Below are 23,589 nucleotides of genomic sequence, written 5' to 3' on the forward strand. Positions count from 1 at the left end.
TGTTAAAGTTTTATTTATATTAATAGTATAACAGCAGGTATTCTGAAATGTTAACAAGTATGTGCTGCTTATAAAACATGAAAAACAGTACAACACACACTAGGTGTGTAACACAAGGCAGAAAATAAAACCAAGGCCTTGCTATGAAAGACAGCAGCATTCATAAGAGGCATTTTTTTCCCACACCTGCACAAACATTTGGCAACATCAAGGTGTTTATCACTTGTGCCTTATAAGACAGAACACATGGTTAGTTGAATTAAGAGATCACACAAAAGTCATCACTATCTTATAGCATACATATATAGTATACAGCAGCACCAAGAGACATTGCAATGTAAGAACATAAGAAATAAGGGAAGCTGCAAGAAGCGACCAGGCTTACATGTGGCAGTCCCTGTATGAAATATACCTACCTATTTCCACCTATCATCCCCATCCATAAACCCGTTTAATCTTATCTTAAAATTCTCTAATGTCTTGGCACTAACATGATTACTGAATCTGTTCCACTCGTCTTCCACTCCTTTTTTGAGAACCAATTTCTTCCTATCTCTTTCTTAAACCTAAATTTTTCAAGCTTGAACGTGTTATTTCTTGTTCTATCCTGGCTGCTGATCCTAAGAATTTTGCTTACATCACCCTTGTTACAACCCTTGTACCACTTAAAGACTTCTATCAAGTCCCCTCTTAACCTACATCTCTCTAAAGAATGTAAATTTAACAGCTTCAATCTTGCTTCATAAGGAATACTCCTCATCCCCTGTATCCTTTTAGTCATTCCCCTCTGTACTTATTCTAATAGACCTATATCTTTCCTGTAATGTGGGGACCAGGACTGCACAGCGTAGTCTAGATGAGGTCTGACCAGCGCCAGATATAACTTTAATATTATTTCTGGCTTTCTACTTTTAACACTCCTAAAAATGAATCCTAATACCCTGTTTGCCCTGTTTTTGGCCTCTATGCATTGCTTTCTTAGACGGAGTTCAGAGCTAACTATAACTCCTAAATCTTTTTTTGTACCCTGAACCTACCAGAGTTTAGTTGTTTATTGTGTAGCTACTGTGTGGGTTTCCTCTACTTACACTAAGTACTTTGCATTTGTTGATATTAAACTGCATTTTCCATCTGACTGTCCATTCATTCATCCTATCTAAATCTGCCTGCAAGGCGATGGCATTTGATTCTGACCTAATTAATCTACTTACCTTTGTGTCATCCGCAAATTTACTAACATCACTAATTCCACTATCCAAGTCATTGATATATATTAAAAACAACAATGGCCCTAATACTGATCCCTGTAGCACCCCACTAATTACGTTACCCCATTCTGATTTAGAGCTGTTTATTATAACTTTGTCGCCTGTTGCTTAGGCCCTGTTTACACGAGGCGCTTTCCAACGCGCGTTAGCAAACGCGGCGTTAGAAACTACCGCTCACACGAGGCGCTTTCAAACGCGGCGTTAACGCGACGCTTGTGTTTGTGCGTGCATATGTGTGTGCCAAACAATGCACTGAATGCAGAGAGCAACAGACAGTTTCAACCAGGATGGATCTAGAAGAGGTAGCATGTGCTTGGATCTTGCATCGCCGTTTGAAGCGGCGCAAGCGGCGAGAAAGAAGATACTGGGTTCATCCAATTTTACAAGACAGACTTACCCATGGCATGTATACAACCTTGTACCCGAGTTTAAGAGAACATGAAGACAAGTTTTTCAACTATTTTAGAAGAGCTGTGTGCGTGTCACGTGATAAAAAAATTCCTCCACGTGGAGTAACCCAGGGGTTGCCATAGTAACGCACATTCTCTTTCCTCATTGGTAGCAGCCCAGCCAATAAGAGAGCGCGCTGCTTTCAAAACGCGGCGTTTACCGCTGTGTGTAACCGTTCCAATATGCTTCAATGTATCTCGAGCCGCTCGCCAAACGCGCGTTAGCAAGGGACCCAGACGTTAACGCGGCGTCAGGCAAAACGCCGCGTCACGTGTGACCGGTATATATAGACTACCATTGACTTTGCTAACGCCGCGTTTGCTAACGCGCGTTGGAAACGCCTCGTATAAACAGGGCCTTAGTCATGGCCTTAGCCAGCCTAACACCTTCCCATCTATCCTGTGTGCCCCAACCTTTCTCAGTAGCCTCTGATTGGGTACCTTGTCAAAAGCTTTACTAAAGTCCAGATATAAGATGTCATAACTATCACCATTATCTACTGCGTCATACACTTTAGTGTAAAAACTTAACAAGTTTGTCAGGTGAGACTTCCCCTTTGTGAAACCATGCTGTGACTGATTTATCAAATTATGTTTGTCAAAATGCTCCCTAATGTTCCTTGTTATTATTGACTCCAATATTTTACCTACAACAGAAGTTAAGCTGACAGGTCTATAATTGGATGCTAAAGTTTTATCTCCTTCCTTAAAGATGGGTACTACATTAGCCTGCCTCCACATTACTGGTACCTCACCTGACTCAAGTGATTTCGTAAAGACAGAAACTAATGGCTCACTAATAACCTCTTTACATTCCTTAAGTACTCTGGGATATATTTCATCTGGTCTTGGTGTCTTCAACTTTTTTAGCCTATCTCCTGTTCCACTCTCCTTAGTTATGGAAGTATCTGTCAGCTTCTCATTCTCATCTGCTGTAAACATCTGTTTCACTATTTGGCATATCCTGCATGTTTTCCTGGGTGTAGACAGTTAGAAAATACTCATTCAGAATTTTACTAATCTTCCCAGACCTAACCAGCTCCCCATCTACCTAGCTGTATTTACCTAGTTGTGACAGGACAAGAGCCACACTAGGCTCATGCTGTCCCATCTCCATATCGACTTTTATCTAGATTTTCTTTAAATTTATGAATTGTCTTTGCACACAGTCTCATCCTTAAGTTCATTCAACACCATTATACTTCTGTGTGGGAAGCTGTGTTTCTTGATGTCTCTTCTGCAAACACTCCTTTTCAATTTCCTTCCATGTCCTCTTGTGTCTCTCATATCGATATCATGAGGTCTTCTCTGTCCAAGTTTTCCATTCCTTCCAATATTCTATATATTGCTATCAAATCATCTCTTTCCTTCCTTTTTTCTAGTGTAGTCCGGCGCAATCTCTTCAACCTTTCGTCATAACTATACTCTCTTAAGGTTGCAGGGATTTTTAGTTGCAGCTCTCTGGATTCTTTCTTTCTTGTTTTTCAAACTTGGCAACCACACTGATGGTGCGTACTCCAATCTCGGACGTATCATCCTTGTTATCATTTTTTTTATCATATCTTCATCAATATAAGAGAATGCTATCTTGATGTTTCTCATCAGATTTTATGTTTCTCCTATAATTTTGTTTATGTGCTTCCCAAATGATAAATTATCAGTAATAATTACTCCTAGGTCTTTTTCTTCTGATCTTATAGAGATTTCCTCATTCACTAAGTAACAGTTGCCAACTGGTCTTCTCACACTTTTCCCAAACCTCATCACACAACATTTTTTTTTTTTTAGCATTAAACTCCATGTTCCACCTCAATGACCATTCATTAATCTTAATGAAGTCCTCTTCATTTGTTACTTTTCTCATAATCTTAGCGTCATCAGCAAAAAGGTTCATGTAACTTTTTACAGCTTCTGTCGTATCATTTACATAAACTGTGAACATAATAGGAGCAAGTACTGAACCTTGCGGGACTCCACTTTATTACTGTTCTCCAGTTCTACCTGCTGCCTTTAATTACTGTCCTCATTTCTCTGTTCGTCAAAAAGTCAGTCATCCACTTTAACAGTGATCCAGCGAGTCCTCCAATTTTTTCCAATTTCCATATTAGTCTTCTGTACGGAACTTTATCAAATGCTTTTCTCAAATCTAAGTATATGCAGTCGAACCATCCATCTCTCTCTTGCACTATATCTATTACTATTGAGTAGAAACTTATCAAATTTATAACACAAGATCTTCCTTTTCTGAAGCCAAACTGTTTCTCTGTTATCACTTTGTTGTCTTCTAGGTATTTCACTCATCTGTTCTTGATAATCTTTTCACAAATCTTTGCCACCACACTTGTGAGTGATACAGGTCTATAATTTAATGGATCTTCTTTACTTCCGGTCTTGTGAATTGGGGTAATACCCCCCCGTTTCCAAACTATGGGTACTCTACCTTTTACCAGGGTGGTGCTAATTATATTGTGCAGCACTGAGACTAATTGTGAGCTACACTCTTTTAAAATCCAACTTGATACACCATCAGGACCCATTGCTTTCCTTACATCCAGGTCTTCCAACATAATCTTTACTTCTTCTACTGATGTTTTAATCTCCTTTAGGTTGGTCCCTTTTTCTAATGCTGTCTTCTCACCTCTGAAATCATTTTCCTAAGTAAACACAGAGTGGAAGTATCTGTTCATCTACCTCTTCTGGGTCATCCACTGTCTCTTCTCCAGCTTTTACCATGCTTATTTCATCTTAACACTTTAATTTTCCATTAATGAATTTATAAAATAATTTTGGTTGGTCTTTACATTTCTCCACAACATTCTTTTCAAATTTTTTCTGATCATCTCTGTGAGTTTTGACAGATTCGCTCCTCTTCCTTATGTAATTGTTCCACAGGTCCAGTCTCTTGTTTTTCTTCCACTTGTTCCATGCTTTTTTCTCTCCAATCTAGCTGTCGCACATCTATTGTACCAATCATTTTTGAAAAGGTTCTCTGTTGATCTTTTGGGTACCCATTTCTCTACTCCTTTATTATAAAAGTCCAGGAAGGCTGTCTACTTTTCCTCTATGTCCTCCTTTTAAATAACTATGTTCCAATTCACTTTACTGAAATACTTCCTAAGTTGTCCAAGGTTAGTCTTGCTGTAGTTTAGCCATTCTCTTGTGTGGTCCTCTTTCCTTATACTGAGGTTATTATCCATAACTGTGAACTGAATCAGCACATGATCACTTTTTCTTATTGGGTTTATGTATTTAAGGTCTTCTACTATTTCTTGTTCCTTGGTGAAAATTAGATTGGGCCTTGAAGGTGCTTCATTTCTCCTAAATCTTGTGTCATCTGTAACCCATTGTGTCAGGACATTTTCAATAGCCAGGTCTAGTAGCTTGTTCCCCCATGATGACTCACTGCCTTCTGTGGTCCAGTTCTCCCAAGATATCTCTTTACAGTTAAAGTCCCCCATCAGGATTATATCATCATTTTCCTCAAGCAGCTCTGTCAAACATGTCCTTGTGTCCTCAAGCATTTTCTTATATTCATCCTCTCTCCAAGAGTTGGAATGGGGGGAACACAAGTCACCACAACGTTATGGTATCTTCCAATATTCTGTCTTAAGCTTATTTTCAATACTTCTGCCTCCTCCATCCCATATGTGACAGATTCCACTAGTAAATTCTTCCTAACTAGAAGCATCACACCTCCTCGCTGTTTATTCCTTCTATTTCTCATCCAGAGGTTGTATTTTCCTTCACCAATATTTAGTATATCCCCTTCACTTGCCAGTTTAGGTTCAACGATTCCCATGATGTCCAGTTTTTCCTCTTTTAAATAGTCTTCTAGTTTCAACACTGCTGACATTAGTCCATTTATGTTTGTGTATGCTACTTTTAGTCTTCCCCTGCCCCTATTTGCTGCCTTTAATGGACCTATAGTATCCTCATTCTTCATCCAGTATACCTGATAAAATCCCTTGGGGTCTGTCTTCACCTGGCTGGCTACCTTTAATTCATAATTGCCCTTAGCTTTCCTCGTTAATCTCCTGACTGTTCTAACTAATTCATTATATTGTGGCCTTAAAACCTCTTCACCTGCCCTTAATCTCTTATATATACTTCTCTTCCATCCTATATAATGTTTTAACCTAGCATTCATCAATTTAGGGTCATTTTTCTGTGATCTTATTGCTCTATACAGGATGTTTGCTAGCTGTCCTGTATACAGTTTGTCTATGAAATATTTATACAGCTCATCTACATTTACTTCACCTAATCCCCTCATCTTGGCCCCTTCCATCCTCTCCACTCCCTCATCTACTCACCTTGACCTCACCTCTCCCATTTCAGCATGACCTAACCCTTCAACATACTCACACCTATCTCCCCCTCTCTCTCTCTCTCTCTCTCTCTCTCTCTCTCTCTCTCTCTCGTCGGTCCCTTCCGGACACATCTTCCCTCCTCTTGTCCAACACCCTCACACCTCACCTCACCTCTCTCATCCTGCCTTATCTCTCTCAACTCCGTCCCGGTCCTGACCTCACCTGCAACCGTTGCCAGTCAACTCCTTGGAGGTACCTTTTTAATTCTTCAAAATCTGCTCTCCTAAAGTCAGGTGTTTTACTAGTGTTTTTGCTTCTAAAAGTTTCTTCCCATTTTAATTTGTACCTAATTTCCCAATGGTCACTGTTGCCTAGCTGTCCTCCAACCTCTATCTCCATGACTGCCTCTTCCCTGTTAGTAAGAATTAAATCTAGAATATTGTTCCCCCTTGTGGGTTCTATGACTACTTGTTTTAAAAAAATCATCCTGAATTACCTTAAGAAATTCCTCTGCTTCCTTGTCACCCACCATCAGGCTCCAGTTGATATTCCTAAAATTAAAATCTCCTATCACACATACCTGACTGTACCTTCCTGCTCTGTTTATTACCTGCCACAGTGAGGTGTTAATTTCCTTTGTACTGTTTGGTGGCCTGTACACTACTCCTAGTACTACTGACTGTGATCCTTCCTTAATATCTACCCATATCAACTCTGTTTTGAATGTACATCAGGAGTTAACAGAGTCAGCATAGCAAGGCTACTCCACCTAACAGAGAACGCAAAGACTTCCATATCAGAACAAATGACATGGCAACTCAATACTGCTTACAACAACAACAACAACAACAACAACAACAACAACAACATTGAAGTAAAGATATACAGTGGGCATATGACAGCTAAAGATATAGTGTTAATAACATGTACCTAACCAAGGAAAATTTCAGAGAAGAGAAGCCTTTATGTCACCACAAAGTAAACATGCAGAATTTAAATAATTCCTGCATAAGTTGTAACAAACAGCACAAAACCTGATGAAATGCTACATTACATGAGAAAAATAAGAGGACTGATATCAAGTGCTACTGTAAGATATATCTAAAATTACATATATTGTGATAAAATACATTATGGTATATATATATATATATATATATATATATATATATATATATATATATATATATATATATATATATATATATATATATATATATATATATATATATATATATATATGAATAATGCATCATGATAAAATGAAGAAAACATTATATGCAGGAGAAAATACAGCATCCTAAGCTTGGACATGGGACATGCAATGAGACAGTAGGACAAGAGCAGAATAGTTTGCAAGAATACAGTGAAAAGAAAAACAAAAACCCTTAGAAAGAAATTTTGTGCACACATCTGTGTACTGTATGCAAATTTACTATTCAACTTTTCATATTTACTTCTTCCTATTTCCTATTTAGAGACATAAAATACTCCAAGTCTGATTAAAGTAAAGCTTTTGGTTAGTTGCTGAAACACATGCAGAAGCAACACAAACTTATGACAGGTAAAGAAAATACACTTTTTTCCTCATTGGGGAATGAAAAGGCCACCTAAATCACAAATCTAATCTGCCTTACTGCTGCTGTCTAACTGATGGCTGGTATCTGACAAAATATCCTTGTCATGTGACATTCATGAGGCTCAAAAATCTTCTTCAGGCACAGTCAGTTACATGGAAAAGATTATGAGCTAGAAGTAGCTGATGCCATCACTATATCTTCACATTTAGAGTCAGGAACAGAAGTCAATGGGTAATCCAAGTCTTAATCTTGTCAAGGAAGTGTGGTTCATCCAATTAATAACTAAGGTAAGGGAACTGAACAAAGACCAGTCGTGCCACAGCACCCGAAGTGCTGTCTTGTTAGAGTGTGTGAATGGCAGTTTCCATAATGTTCTTGCATTCCTTGCAAATTTTACAAGATTTAGCAATAAACATCATTAAAATGAAGAGTAACTAAACTATTTCAATAATGAAAAGGATCTATGCACCTGATATATATACCTATACTGCAATAAGGACAGCTTTTTGTCCCAGTAAGCCTACCACAGAATATGTCTATTCTGTTCATTACTTGAAAATCCTACTTATGTTGATTTTATCAGTTAGGAGCAAGTCTCATATTTTAGCTGATGATCATTCAAAATTCAGCATTTAATTATATTACCCTGCATGTACTTTACTTTTCTCCTTCAAAGTAGTGTTACTGAGTCTCATCAAAAGCTTTGGTGAATTGTATGAGAAATGGATCCATTCACAATTGACGGCAAAAGAAGAACATTGTATTCCCTCTTGGTCAGAGAAAGAAAAAAAAAGTGCAGTTACTCTAGTATCAATGTCTTAAACCTAATGAACATGTCATCACACTCTGCATAATATCAATCTTTCCCAGATAAAAGGAATATCCTAAAAAAACATTTCCATTTCTCATTAGTTCTCTAATCACACACACAAAAAAAGCATGATTTCCAATTTTCAAACTTTTGTCATGTTCACCAATATCCTTGCCTCCAATAATGGAATCAGAAACCTGGTCAAAATTAAACAAATCTTTGATGATGCTCATTAAATGAAATATATTGCCTTAAAGTAACTTCCTTTATAGGACTGCCAGAGTTTGTTGCTCCTGCTAACAAAATGTTTCTCATTGAGAAATGCAGTGCATGCTGTAATCCTCTTAGGACTGTGATAATATACTGCTACAGCAAGCTGCCTCCTCCGCTTCCTCCTCCTCCTCCACTGTCTCACTAATCAAAGCATATCACTGATGTCCTTTGAAAAATTACAGCATCCTGGGAGGCAGAAAATCTGCTGGTCTTTGCATCAATTGGTGTGGTATTGTGCTGGTCTTCCTTCCAGATTGCTGGACTGTCTTGTGTGGTGTGGATGGTGTCCCTGTAAATATGGAAATATGGAATATGTTTGCATACTTTGTATTATTATTATTAGCATACTAGTATATGCATTTATTTTCTTGAATAATGCTATTACCTCTGTTAGTAACAGAATAGGTTAACAGCTTTTCTGTTTCTATCTCACCTCTTCCATCTTAAACTTTTCCTATACCCACAACAACTGTCCTCTTCAAGTAAGTGTTTAACAGCAATTATAAACCTTATATACAGTCATTATTCCCACCACATCTTTTCCTTGCCAAAAACATCTTATAATACTTGTTCACATTGCTCATCACGTCAGTTAACATGCTTGACTCAGATGAGCCAGTTGTGTCTTCTTTCCTGCTGTAAGCCACTTTACCGCAATACAGTCTGTAAAATGAAGCATTTTGTTAACTAGAAAGCAAAGATTGGACAAAATAAAGTTATAAATATTGTGAAATATTAGCATATAAAGAAATGTATGATTGTGTATGGACAAATGGTGAAAGAAGATAGGACTTGTTAGTAGTGGAGGCAGAGGTTGATTTATTATATTCTCTTTATTCATATTTATACTCATATTCATATTCATATTCAAATTACTGTTTATTTTTGCTTATTTATTCATTTATTTTTTTGGAGAAAATAACCACATGATTTCTTCCCATCTGTTTTTAATTCTAGCCTGATAAATTTAGATTTAAAGAGAGGGAGTGGTTCTCAAACAGTGGTAGATGACAGGAGTAGGCTCTGTAATTAGGTTGTTTGTACAGAGTCAACAGGGAGCTTGAAAAGAAGATTAGACAGATTTATGGATGGGGATGATAGGTGGAAATAGGTAGATAAATTTTATACATGGAATGCTATGTGTAGCCCTGATGGCTTCTTGCAGATTCCCTTTTTTCTTACTTTCTTAGAAAATGGGTTAGATAATAGTGAAAATTATGAGATTGCTGAATGTTATCTGCTAGCAAATGTGTATATACTGAAATGAAAGCTCATCATATAATGTAATATAGTACATACAGTGTATAGGTTCAGTATGGTTGTGAATGTTATTAATCAATATTTAGGATCTGTTGTTTATAAACTATTTCATCATGAATGTCATTTAACCACATTTACCACAACTAAATTAAATATTACCAGTTGTAACACAGTTGTGTAGTCACAGAAATGCTGCGGTACGTGCCCGAAGTTTGTTTATCTGCAGGAATTGGAGCTTCATTGTTCAGCAGATGTGTTGTGCTGCTGGTATGCTTGAACTCAAAATTTTCCATGTAGACAGACTGCTTGTGCTCCACACATAGCTTTTCCAAGACTTGGAGCCATTGCAATCACCTGGAATCATATTTAATTAAACTGGTAAATTCTTACTTAAATTCTGAAAATATAATGAAAATATTTTCTATAAGATAAAGAAACAATGAAAACTTGGTTCATATTCATATTTCAAGCAGTAAGGGGAAAGAATTTGCAACTAGACAGATGCCCAGAAATGGTTTTACCCACTCATAGGCTATGTTGGGGTACACACATATATATTGACACCAGCTCCCACATACCAGGTTTGCTCATTCATGTAATGCCAATCATACATAGTCAAGGAGGAGGCAGTAGACACCTGCCGAAACGATAATTACTCCCAGTGAGGTCTAAAGCACTGTTCAGGGGGTGCTGTGAACTTATTAAACCCAGCTGTGACCTCACTGAACGTTTCCCTTTGTGTCTCACAACACAAGGGGGCAGTCACAGCCTGCCCTCTAAAGACAACTCTCTTCCTCCACTCAAAACTACAAGCACCTAATAACACACACACCCTTCACTCAAAAATTTCTAAATTATTATGGCGACTCCTACACTAGCCTCGGAGTCCCCATCTGGGGAGGGGACCATAAATGTCCCCAGGTCGGACTTCCTTTCTGTTGACGATCCTAAGTATCTTGACACCCCCGTCAACTTTTTCTTCGTTAACTTCTGCAACATTCACGGTCTAAGATCTAATTTTCAATCTGTAGAACACCACCTCTCCTCTTCTAAACCTCATCTTTTCCTCACAGAACGTCAGGTGTCTGAGGCAACTGACAGTAGCCCCTTTTCTGTTCCCTCCTGCTCTCTCTATCTTTATTTTCGATCCAAAGCTGGATGTTGTGTTTATGTGCGCAATGACTTAACCTGCTCTCGTGCCCACGCTCTTGAATCTTCCGAGTTTTCCACCATCTGGCTATGACTACAGAGTCACTCTCAAACTAAATTTATCTGTGCTGTATACCTCTCACCTAACTCTCTCTGACTATAAGAAATTCTTTGACTACTTAACTTCCAAAGTGGAGCACATTCTGACCCTCTTCCCTTTTTGCAGAGATCTCCATTCTTGGAGACTTCAGTGTTCACCATCATCTTTGGCTTTCCTCTCCCTTCACTGACCATCCTGGTGAACTAGTCTTTAACTTTGCTATCCTCCCCTACCTAGAGCAATTGGCGCGACACTCTACTTGTATTCCTGACCGTCTTGGAGATACGCCCAACATTCTTGACCTTTTCCTGACTTCTAATCCTTCCTATAGAGGAAAAATTAGGGTCAATCGGTAAAACACTTTGTAGCCAAATTATTTTTTTTACTTAAGGTGTGTATTGTTTGTAGGTGTCCTCATGCCGAGTTACAGCCTAGCTAGAGTGCACATACCTGTGTTTTGAGAAAACGGCGTCTTAAGTTTGATGTTTTTTGCCGCGCCGCGTTCCGCTAGTGACTGCCAGTTGCGTAAGTGAGGTCCCTCTCCAGTTTCTTGCATTGTACCATCCTCTTGATGGACTTCATCACCTTATTTGCTCGAAGAAGGTACGCCATAGTCCTTTCAGTGACTGGAACCTCAAGGTCTCTGTAGATATTGGTTTCTACATACCCAGCGTTGAAGTTTGACACTGCCTGAGCCACAGCAAATTCCCCATAGGTTTGGTCCCTCCTTGCACTTTTATGTTAATTTTCTTTTTTTTTGTATCTAAGGCCACATGAATGCACTTGCTACACTTTCATCCATGTGATGCCTCCCAAACGTACATATCAAACTGTTATGGTGACAGTCAGGACAGGCCACATTCCCTGCCAGTTCTGTCCACCAGCTCTTCTTAGCTAACATATATTCTTCATCTTGTGTTTCTTCATTTGAAGCCAAGGCCATTACCTTGTGCCTCTTCTCTGCGCTTGATAGTTTGACGGGTGAATGTGTACGCTTGCGTGGTGAGGAAGCATCACTTGGGGCAGCTGAGGTAGAAGCTTCTTCCTTGGCCTCTGATGTTGAGTTTCTCTTTTCTTGTAATACTTTCCTTGCCTTTTCAAGCCGTTTCCTCTTCTCAAGATTACTCTTCTTTATTCCATCCATCTTGTACAGTTGAACAGTTGAAGATGTCAAAATCAGCTGATCACGCTACACATAACCTTCCTTCACGGAGACTGGAACGTCACTGAATACACAATGCCCTGAGGGAGGCTAGCTCCGGGTTATTGAGTTGCCAGATATAGATTATAGATATTCATGAAGAAAAGATACATAAATAAAGAAAGTTTGATTGTTATGCCTCCATAGATTATTTTTTTTTTCGTGATTTTGACACAGGTGTATATAACAGGCAAAAAAATCAACTTAGAGTAGCTGTACAGTATTGAAACTTTAACACAGTATTGCCGAATGGTGGGTGATCATTTTCCAACAAGAAACCAAAAATGCCAAAAGTTGTCATTTTCCACATATTTTTCCTCTATACCCCCCTTATGCTGTTAGCCTTTCTTCTCCGTTGGGCTCCTCCGATTACAATCTCATATCTGTATCTTGTCCTATCGCTCCAATCCCTCATCAGGATCCCCCAAAGCGAAAGTGCCTCTAACGTTTTGCCTCTGCTAGTTGGGGGGACCTGAGGAGGTATTTTGCAGATTTTCCTTGGAATGATTACTGCTTCTGTGACAGAGACCCATCTTTGTGTGCTGAGCGCATAACAAAGGTGATAGTGTCTGACATAAAGGCGTACATTCCTCACTCTTTTTCTCGACCTAAACCTTCCAAACCTTGGTTTAACACAGCTTGTTCTCGTGCTATACATGATAGAGAGGTGGCCCACAAAAGGTACTTAAGCCTTCCATCACCAGAATCTCATGCACTATATATTTCTGCCCGGAACCATGCCAAGTCTGTTCTCCAACTAGCCAAAAAATTCTTCATTAACAGAAAGTGTTAAAACCTTTCAAGATCTAAATCCCCTCGTGACTTCTGGCATCTAGCCAAAAAATGTCTCCAATAACTTTGCTTCTTCTTCTTCTTTCCCTCCTTTATTTCAACCAGATGGCACCACTGCTATCATATCTACTTCTAAAGCTGAACTCTTCGCTCAAATCTTTGCTAAAAAACACTTCCTTGGACGATTCTGGGCTTGTTCCTCCTTCTCTTCCACCCTCTGGCTGCTTCATGCTACCTATTAAAATTCTTTGCAGTGATTGTTTCCATGCCCTTGCTGGCCTAAACCCTCGGAAGGCTTATGGACCTGATGGGGACCTTCCTTTTGTTCTCCGAAACTGTGCCTTCGTGCTTGCACCTTGCCTAGTCAAACTCTTTCAGCTCTGTCTGTCAATATTTACCTTTCCTTCTTCCTGGAAGTTTGCCTACATTCAGCCTGTTCCTAAAAAAGTGTGACCGTTCTAATCCCTCAAACTACCGTCCTATTGCTTTAATTTCCTGCCTATCTAAAGTTTTTGAATCTATCCTCAACAGGAAGATTCTTAAACATCTATCACTTCACAACCTTCTATCTGATCGCCAGTATGGGTTCCATCAAGGCCGCTCTACTGGTGATCTTCTGGCTTTCCTTACTGAGTCTTGGTCATCCTTTTTCAGAGATTTTGGTGAAACCTTTGCTGTTGCCTTGGACATATCAAAAGCTTTTGATATAGCACAAAGCTTTGATTTCCAAACTACCCTCCTACGGCTTCTATCCCCTCTGTAACTTCATCTCAAGTTTCCTTTCTGACCGTTCTATTGCTGCTGTGGTAGACGGTCACTGTGGTAGACGGTCTCCTAAATCTATTAACAGCAGTGTTCATCAGGGTTCTGTCCTGTCACCCACTCTCTTCTTATTATTCATTAATGATCTTCTAAACCAAACTTCTTGTCCTATCCACTCCTACACTGATGATACCACTCTGCACTTTTCCACGTCTTTTCTGAGACGTCCAACCCTTCAGGAGGTAAACATTTCACGCAGGGAAGCCACAGAACGCTTGACTTCTGATCTTTCTAAAATTTCTGATTGGGGCAGAGCAAATTTGATATTGTTCAATGCCTCAAAAACTCAATTCCTCCATTTATCAACTCGACACAACCTTCCAGACAACTATCCCCTCTTCTTCAATGACACTCAGCTGTCCATCTCTTCTACAATGAACATCCTCGGTCTGTCCTTTACTTATAATCTGAACTGGAAACTTCACATCTCATTTTTAGCTAAGACAGCTTCTATGAAGTTAGGTGCTCTGAGACGTCTCCGCCAGTTTTTCTCACCCCCCCAGCTGCTAACTCTGTACAAGGGCCTTATCCGTCCATGTATGGAGTATGCTTCACATGTCTGGGGAGGGGGGTTCCACTCATACTGCTCTTCTAGACAGGGTGGAATCAAAAGCTTTTCGTCTCATCAACTCCTCTTCTCTAACTGACTGTCCTCAGCCTCTCTCTCATCGCCGCAGTTTTGCATATCTATTTGTCTTCTACCGCTATTTTCATGCTAACTGCTCTTCTGATCTTGCTAACTGCATGCCTCCCCTCCTCCCGCGGCCTCGCTGCACAAGACTTTCTTTTTTCTCTCATCCCTCTTCTGTCCACCTCTCTAATGCAAGAGTTAACCAGTATTCTCAGTCATTCATCCCTTTCTCTGGTAAACTCCGGAACTTCCTACCTGCCTCTGTTTTTCCACCTTCCTACGACTTGAATTCCTTCAAAAGGGACTTCCTTCAAGACACTTATCTTTTAATTTTTGACTACTGCTTTGGACCGTTTTATGGGACTGGCATTTCAGTGGGCATTTTTTTTATTGGATTTTTGTTGCCCTTGGTCAGTGTCCCTCCTACATAAGAAAAAAAAAAACATACAACATGAATTAATATACACATGGTACTTCCATCCTGCCTCAGTAAAAATGGACATTTACCTGATGTTCTCTACTCGTGTTTCACACCACATTTTACCTGAAATTATTTGAACATGCTAGATATCTTGACATGGAGGACGTTCTTGTTATATTCAATTATTACACACGCCACGGTATTTCATTCATCAAGCAATAGTTGTGGCTGGCAGCGTCAGCTCAGTAATCGCTTGCTTAAAGACACTGTATTTTCTGCTAATGGCCAAAATATCCCTAAAAAAAAAAAGAAAAAAAAAAAAATACCGTCTGGCACCCCTGAGGATTAAGTACAGCTGAGCCCATGGGAGTGTACGGCTTTTCTTGCCCCACACAGCAACAGGCGAGAGGCATCACAGAGCGGCATGTATGTAGGAACACAGGCGTGGGCAGCGTTGTGATGGGCTGGGGTTTTGTTTACATGATTCGAGCTGAGCGTCGACGGTACTACCCTCTTCAGTTTCTGCCACGAACATACCAGGGATCGAGTTCCCCCCATTGGGTATCCCCTTTTCCTTCCCTCCAGGACACAGCTCTCTCTTGTGCATCACAGAGCGGCATGTACAGCACAGTGTACACACAGGCGTGGGCAGCGGTGTGATGGGCTCTGGTTTTGTTTACATGTTTCGAGCTGAGCGTTGACGGTGCTGCCCTCTCCAGTTTTTTTGTCACGAGCATACCAAGGATCGGGTTCCCTAACATCCTAGCCCCCCGCATTAGGTATCCCTCCCCCTTCCCTCCAGTGTACAACTCTCTTGTGCGAGCACCATATGACTGCGATTTTCCCGCAAATTATTTTCAAGGCAATCAATCAAAACCGTGTGTGATAACAGCTATTTGGAGAAGTTCATCTTATCCCCCATATAAGTAAAAGAGTATCAGAAAGATTCTACCACACACACACACACACACACACACACACACACACACACACACACACACACACACACACACACACATACACTTTTTTCATGCCGCGAACGTACGTATGAATATTTTCCCCCCACTGCGTACTGTGTGTGTGTGTGTGTGTGTGTGTGTGTAATAATAATAATAATAATAATAATAAACGGTTTATTATTTAGGCAGTTGACAAACTGAAAATGTACATAGGGGATGGGGAAAAACTTAACATTAATCCTAACGGTAAGACTAATCTAGGAGGGAAATACTATTGATTGATGGCTCGCACCATGGTGGGAATCGCACTGAGTCTGTACCGGTCCGTGCGCGGCGCCTTCAGGGGCGTTATTTTGTTGTGGTGTCTGGTGGCACGGACAGGGCGAGGCGCGTCGGGCGGCAGCATGTCTCTGAGACGCGGATGATGCAGTAGTCCCTTCCCAAACTTCTCCAGAGCCTCTCGGTGCCTGGTGGATATTCTGGACAGACTCAGGGTGGTGTGTGTGTGTGTGTGTGTGTGTGTGTGTGTGTGCGCGCGCGCGTGCGCATTACTTGCCATGACAATAGGGTAGACAAAAAAGAATATAACAAAAGGTTATATTCCTTAATCCACCTTACATAAAGTATATATTTTAAAATGTTGAATATTTATTACCTTGCATTTCTTGACTTCACTGAGTCTCGTTGAGAGACAAGGGAATGGCGAAGACCAAGAAGGGCGAGGAATCACCGTAAAAAAGTCACATTACGTATTTCCTTTTGTATGATTATCAACAATATTTCAAATAGAGCAGATTTTAAAAGGAGACCCGAATGTACAAAACAGTATTCAGAAAGTAGACGAAAGTTAGGTATTGTTTGTCACGACTGAGAAACATGTCAAGATTACTCATGTTATTCGGTATTCTCGTCTTCCTTCTCGTCTTCGTCGTCATCTTTACTAATCGTCCTCATTTTTGTCGCCTTGGTTATTCTTACCGTTCTTCTATTCCTCGTTCGCAGTCTTTTTTTTGTCTTGATTTTTATCTTTCACTTCCTCCTTTTCGTGCTTATGGTCTCGTTTCCATTTCTGGTATTGCTTCTATTGTTTGTTCTTACTCTTGTCTTTCTTTTTTCTTTTCTTCTTCTCCTTCTTTCTCTTCTTCTTCTTCTTCTTCTTCTTCTTCTTCTTCTTCTTCTTCTTCTTCTTTCTTTTTCTTTTCTTCTTCTTCTTCTTCTTCTTCTCCTTCTTCTTCTTCTTCTTCTTCTTCTTCTTCTTCTTCTTCTTCTTCGCATCTTTTTTTTTCATTTTTATCTCCTTTTCTCCTGTTGTTGTTATTGTTGTTGTTGTTAATGGTGGTGGTGGTGGTGATGGTCATGGTGTTGCTGTTGTTGTTGTTATTGTTGTTGTTGTTGTTGTTGTTGTTGTTGTTGTTGTTGTTGTTGTTGTTGTTGTTGTTGTTGTTAGTGGTGGATGTTGTTTGCATCGTTTTTTTTCTTCTTGTTCTTCTTGTTCTTTGTTTTCTTTGTATTCTTTTTTTCGTCGTCGCTGTACCTTTTCCATATTTTATCATCATCATCATCATCATCATCATCATCATCATCATCTTCATCATCATCATCATCATCATCATCATCATCACTTTTCTTCCATGGCCAAGACTGTTGATTTGCATACTGTGTTTATATTGTTCAAAGTTTTATCCTCTTACCCTCGAGAAAGTTTTCCTGGGAGCTATAATTAGTTTTTGTTTCCGATCTCTCTCTCCCTCTCTCTCTCTCTCTCTCTCTCTCTCTCTCTCTCTCTCTCTCTCTCTCTCTCTCTCTCTCTGCTTTTTAGGAATTAAAAAATAAGTATTTAATTCAGAAAGTCGTCTTTTTCAATTGCATAAAATTTCATATTCTTTTGACGTTTCATTTTGAAGCTTTCGGTAAAGATACGCAGTCCTTTTGGCAGATGTTGATTTTGGAGGTGTTTTGATATCAAAATGTTCCTTTTAAAAATATTTTAGTATATAGGTACTAGTGGTTGATAACTTTGTGATATGTTAATGTTGTATAGAAACGCGTTTCGCGAGTTTGCAATTACAATTAGGATCATTTACTTTATTTCAACTTATATTCAATTCCTTTATAGTGTATGACGGTAATACATAACTTCAAAACAATATGTTATCCAAGAATCCTCTTGAAATTTACAGCACATTTCGTACTATTTTTTCTGTTATAGTTTTGTGTACATGCATTTTTTTTTTCTTGTCATAGGAAATAAAATTTTCTCTGCTAATATAAATATTACATGTTATAAATATCAAAACGTGCAAAACACCCACGACTCTGGGTATTGCAAATATTTAAAGTTTTTGTATTTACAAGCCCATTTATTGCAATGTGATGAATAATTAAAGTGAAGGTAATTATATATATATATATATATATATATATATATATATATATATATATATATATATATATATATATATATATATATATATATATATATATATATATATATATATATATATATATATATATATATATATGAAATTAAAAGTATTAGAGAATGCTCAGTTCTATAGTTTATAGACATTAGGATTTTATCTCATCATCCTGCTGCCAGCTGCATCACGCACTCAAACACGATATCCAAGATTCCTGGTCAGAGCTCCAGTGTCATCTACTTTCAGGCTCCCCAAGATTTAGTGAATACCTCGAGTACTAACATGTCACGATCACACGTGGATATGGATACTTGGGCAGTGTGTGAGCTTTCAGATGTATTGCTTCATCTAGACGAGTTAGCAGCACAAGCATGAAGGAGGGTGGATCTCACAGCTGTTCGCTTTTGTTGAGATCCTTACCAAGAAGCGGTGACATCCGAAACCAACAGGAACTACGATATCTTTGTGGTCTGTGGAGCCTTTGTTGTTGTTGTTGTTTTGTTGTGTAAGAGGTTATAGGGAACATACTGTGTCCTCCCAGTAACCACACGAAAAGGCAGGTATCTTACTAGGAGTGGTCAGAGAGTTGTTGTTGTTGTTGTTGTTGTTGTTGTTGTTGTTGTTGTTATCAGAACCACAAACGGAGGAAGGTGGATGTGTTGTATTACTGAGCAACAATAAAGAAAGAAGAATAGATGAGTCAGGCCACCTTGGCGGAGATACTTAAAAGGGACTCATGTTTTGTGCCGTGAATACTTTTTATGGCTAGACTGAAGTTGTACTTATTATTTTCTAAGTATATCCTTGCTGTTGTTTTTAGGTTTGTACCGCTGAATGTTGGGAAGCTTTTCATTTATTATTATTTTATTTTCTTATTTGATCTTGTTATATATGTAATTGTGCTTGTTCGTTTTATTTTGTTGCAGGTGTTGTGCATATTTAACATTCTCAGCGTTTCAAGTGTGTTCTGTTTTCAGTGTTGTTTTCCCTGTATCCATGTGTTCTTGCTTGGAGGAATTTGACACGTTTTATTTATGACATTTCGTGTTTTTCTTCAGTATTTATTCTTTCGTTTTTTGTTCATGTGTATGTTGTAACTCATGCAGTAAAGGATTTGTGGTGGTTCTGTTTATGATGCTTTATTTTTAGCTCTTTTTAGAATAGTCAAGCTGCATCACTTTCTTATGTGGATGTTTTGATATTTTCAGGAAAGGATGGCAGGTGGTGCCGCGGTGAACACTGCCAACACGTGCAGGAGGAAAGTGAGTACCTGGTTCATTACATCATGTGCACTCTGTTTGGAACTCGCTGTTAAACTTTTTTTTTCCATGTCAACCGAAACCTGTCACTGTTGCCTGCCTTTCTCCTGTCTGCTTCCCACGAATCTATGAAGGAAAGAAAGGATGTGCTTCCATGGTATCGTGTCAGTAGTACATTGAAGGATTAGTTTAAACCTTTTTCCAAAGCGTTGTTTTTCTCTCCCATTTTTGTGCCTTCCCAGGGTATATATATATATATATATATATATATATATATATATATATATATATATATATATATATATATATATATATATATATATATATATATATATATATATATATATATATATATATATATATATATATATATATATATATATATATATATATATATATATATATATATGAAAGAAGAAAGAATGTAAATTTAGTCTATAATGTTCATTGCAACATCTTACAGGGAAAAAGTCCTTTGAGGATTAACCGAATCTTTTTCAAAACTATAATTTTTGTATTTCAGTCTTCGTGTGCTTATTTTAGTGTATGCATAGAGAAAAGAAGGATACGAAATCATATATTTTCTATAATGGTGTCATCTTTTTTTTATAAATATTTACGTGGAGATTCAGTTGAAAACTAACAATTAGCTATCATTTTTGCGCTCATATATATTTTTTTCCGTATATATCTTTTGTATGTACGAATATGTGAGTGAAGAAAGGAAAGATGCAATTACAAAAAAAAATTTCCACAACAGGAATATTCACTTGAGGACTTTTTAGGTAACAAATATCAGATCTTCTAATTTATCCGTTTATTTATCCTTTACTGTGTTTTACCGTTATGTAGATTAATAATATTTTGCATGTTATGATAAAGTGTCCTTGGAAACTATTACTGTAACAAATTTCATTTAGTGTGAATTTGATTTCCACGTAAAAAAAAAAAAATGGATACATAAATAAATAAAATGAAAATAGAATAAAATAAAAATCTTTCCTTCTATGGAGAAAACATATTTACATTTTCTTTGTTCAATGGGGAGTTTTCAGAACTAGTGGTTGTCACCAGGTGGCAGCACAGACACAAACTCTTCTCTCACATACAAGCAATATTAAATATACCTACAGTGTTATTCTATTTATATAAAGATGCAATGGGCTTATATAATATATTTTTCTACGTAATCCCTTCTAAGTGGTAACACAAGGAAAATGAAACTCTTTTCATGAACAAATGTATATAAGTTGACTTTTTAGTGAATCGGCATTTAGATTTATTTGGTCATCTTAAGATTTCCAAATGAATACACTCTTGATTGGAAACTTCTTAATCTAGACGACAGTAAACATAAAGGCAACATGTCTGTGACAGTCAAAAGTCCAAATTACATAGATCTTCCTAGTTTATGGAAACGGCAATTTTAATAAAAAAAAAAAAAAAATGGCAACTCGAGTGTCCTGGCGATAGTAATGCTGTATCTCTAACCAAAACAAACACCTGACTCGGCCGCGCTGGTTGAACTTAAGAAACACGTTGTCGGACATAAAGTTGAATGTTGCTGCGGTGCCCATCTCCACTACGCCCTAAGCAATGGATTACGGCAGCTGGACACTACAGCAGCAGCAGGATCGCCTGAGAGATGTTTGTTTTGGTTCTCGATTACTTTGCCTTGTCGCTCGCTTCGTGAGAGTGATGCTAAAATCCCAAAAAAAAGAAAAAAAAACTAGAGCAATATATCACGATGTTACTGAGTAGGTTGTGTCATACTATATAGTACAGTGTGATTTTTTATTTTTTTTCATTGTCCAAATTAATAGTTTTTATACTTGTAATATGTTCTATTTAGAAAATGCTAGTATTTTACTCGATAATCACACACACAAAAAAAAAAAAAAAAAATTTGACCACATTCTCTCAATATTATCCATACCGGATATGAAAAGTCGATACGTCATTTCAATAGTATCATGATGATCAATGTTCTGTGCATCTTTACGCACCTGGGATTTACTACAACAATATTTTAGCTCTCTTTCCTACAGTTAGATGAGCAGCAACGACATCTAGTGATTTAGTTCCGATAACTCCCTATTGGTATTGATATTATTTTTAACTCTGATTTCCCGGGAAGCGTAACCACCTTGATATTTGTGACCTAATCTAAGATAACTTTTTAGCGTCATATCCTTTGTTGCAGCTTTATCCAAGTAAAATCAAAGAGAGGAAAGCTTGTATTGTTCTGTGAAGTGTTGTTATTTGTCTCTGTGTGTGTTGATTGTCACCTTGAAAAGTCAAGGTGACGTGGGCCTTGATGACTAGAGCCGGCCCACACTATTTGTCTCCCTTTTTTTAGAGGCTCGTCGTTGTAGATTTCTGAAAATATTAGTTTCATCACGTTTTTATTTTCCTTGTTTGTTCTTTATCATTTAGTAATGTATTGAATATCTTTGGAGGGATTATTCCCCTAGCTGCTTTGGTAGACGGTCACTGTTCTTCTCCTAAATCTATTAACAGTGGTGTTCCTCAGAGTTCTGTCCTGTCACCCACTCTCTTCTTATTATTCATTAATGATCTTCTAAACCAAACTTCTTGTCCTATCCACTCCTACGCTGATGATACCAACCTGCACTTTTCCACGTCTTTTCATAGACGTCCATCCCTTTAGGAGGTAAACATATCACGCAGGGAAGCCACAGAACGCCTGACTTCTGATCTTTCTAAAATTTCTGATTGGGGCAGAGCAAACTTGGTATTGTTCAATGCCTCAAAAACTCAATTCCTCCATCTATCAACTCGACACAACCTTCCAGACGACTATCCCCTCTTCTTCAATGACACTCAACTGTCCCCCTCTTCTACACTGAACATCCTCGGTCTGTCCTTTACTTATAATCTGAACTGGAAACTTCACATCTCATCTCTAGCTAAAACAGCTTCTATGAAGTTAGGTGTTCTGAGACGTCTCCGCCAGTTTTTCTCACCCCCCCAGCTGCTAACTCTGTACAAGGGCCTTATCCGTCCATGTATGGAGTATGCTTCACATGTCTGGGGGGGTTCCACTCATACTGCTCTTCTAGACAGGGTGGAATCAAAAGCTTTTCGTCTCATCAACTCCTCTCCTCTAACTGACTGTCTTCAACTTCTCTCTCACCGCCGCAATGTTGCATATCTAGCTGTCTTCTACCGCTATTTTCATGCTAACTGCTCTTTTGATCTTGCTAACTGCATGCCTCCCCTCCTTCCGCGGCCTCGCTGCACAAGACTTTCTTCTTTCTCTCACCCCTATTCTGGCCACCTCTCTAATGCAAGAGTTAACCATTATTCTCAATCATTCATCCCTTTCTCTGGTAAACTCTGGAACTCCCTGACTGCTTCTGTATTTCCACCTTCCTATGACTTGAATTCCTTCAAGAGGGAGGTTTCAAGACACTTATCCACCAATTTTTGATCACGCTTTGACCCTTTTATGGGACTGGCATCTCAGTGGGCATTTTTTTTTATTAGTTTTTTGTTGCCCTTGGCCAGTTTCCTTCCTACATAAAAAAAAAAAAAATTCAGAGCGAGATGGTTCTATTTTTGTTACCGCACATCTGTACACCCCACCGCTCCCGAATGGCCCTGGAGGGTACAACGATGATTTGGCCAGGAGCACCTTTTGGTGTCCATCGCATATAAAAGTTTCGATTTCAGTTTCGGAAACACTTCTTGTTTTTTTTTTTTTTTTTTTTTTTATGTAGGAAGGATACTGGCCAAGGGCAACAAAAATCTAATAAAAAAAATGCCCACTGAAATGCCAGTCCCTTAAAAGGGTCAAAGCAGTGGTCAAAAATTGGTGGATAAGTGTCTTGAAACCTCCCTCTTGAAGGAATTCAAGTCAT

The 23,589-nt window shown here is 38.5% G+C and overlaps 1 protein-coding gene across 1 annotated transcript in view; it reads left to right on the top strand.

Annotated features, from left to right (window-relative positions):
• The window catches only part of LOC135107186 (uncharacterized), a 28,306-nt gene that overhangs the window by 1,121 nt on the left and 3,596 nt on the right, over positions 1-23,589 (top strand). Inside the window, exon 2 of the mRNA XM_064016861.1 lies at positions 19,655-19,708. Within this exon, the coding sequence (XP_063872931.1) occupies positions 19,655-19,708 (54 nt within the window). The remainder of the gene's footprint in view (positions 1-19,654; positions 19,709-23,589) is intronic.

Source organism: Scylla paramamosain, chromosome 15, assembly GCF_035594125.1.
Source record: "Scylla paramamosain isolate STU-SP2022 chromosome 15, ASM3559412v1, whole genome shotgun sequence".
NCBI classification, from domain to species: Eukaryota; Metazoa; Arthropoda; class Malacostraca; order Decapoda; family Portunidae; genus Scylla; species Scylla paramamosain.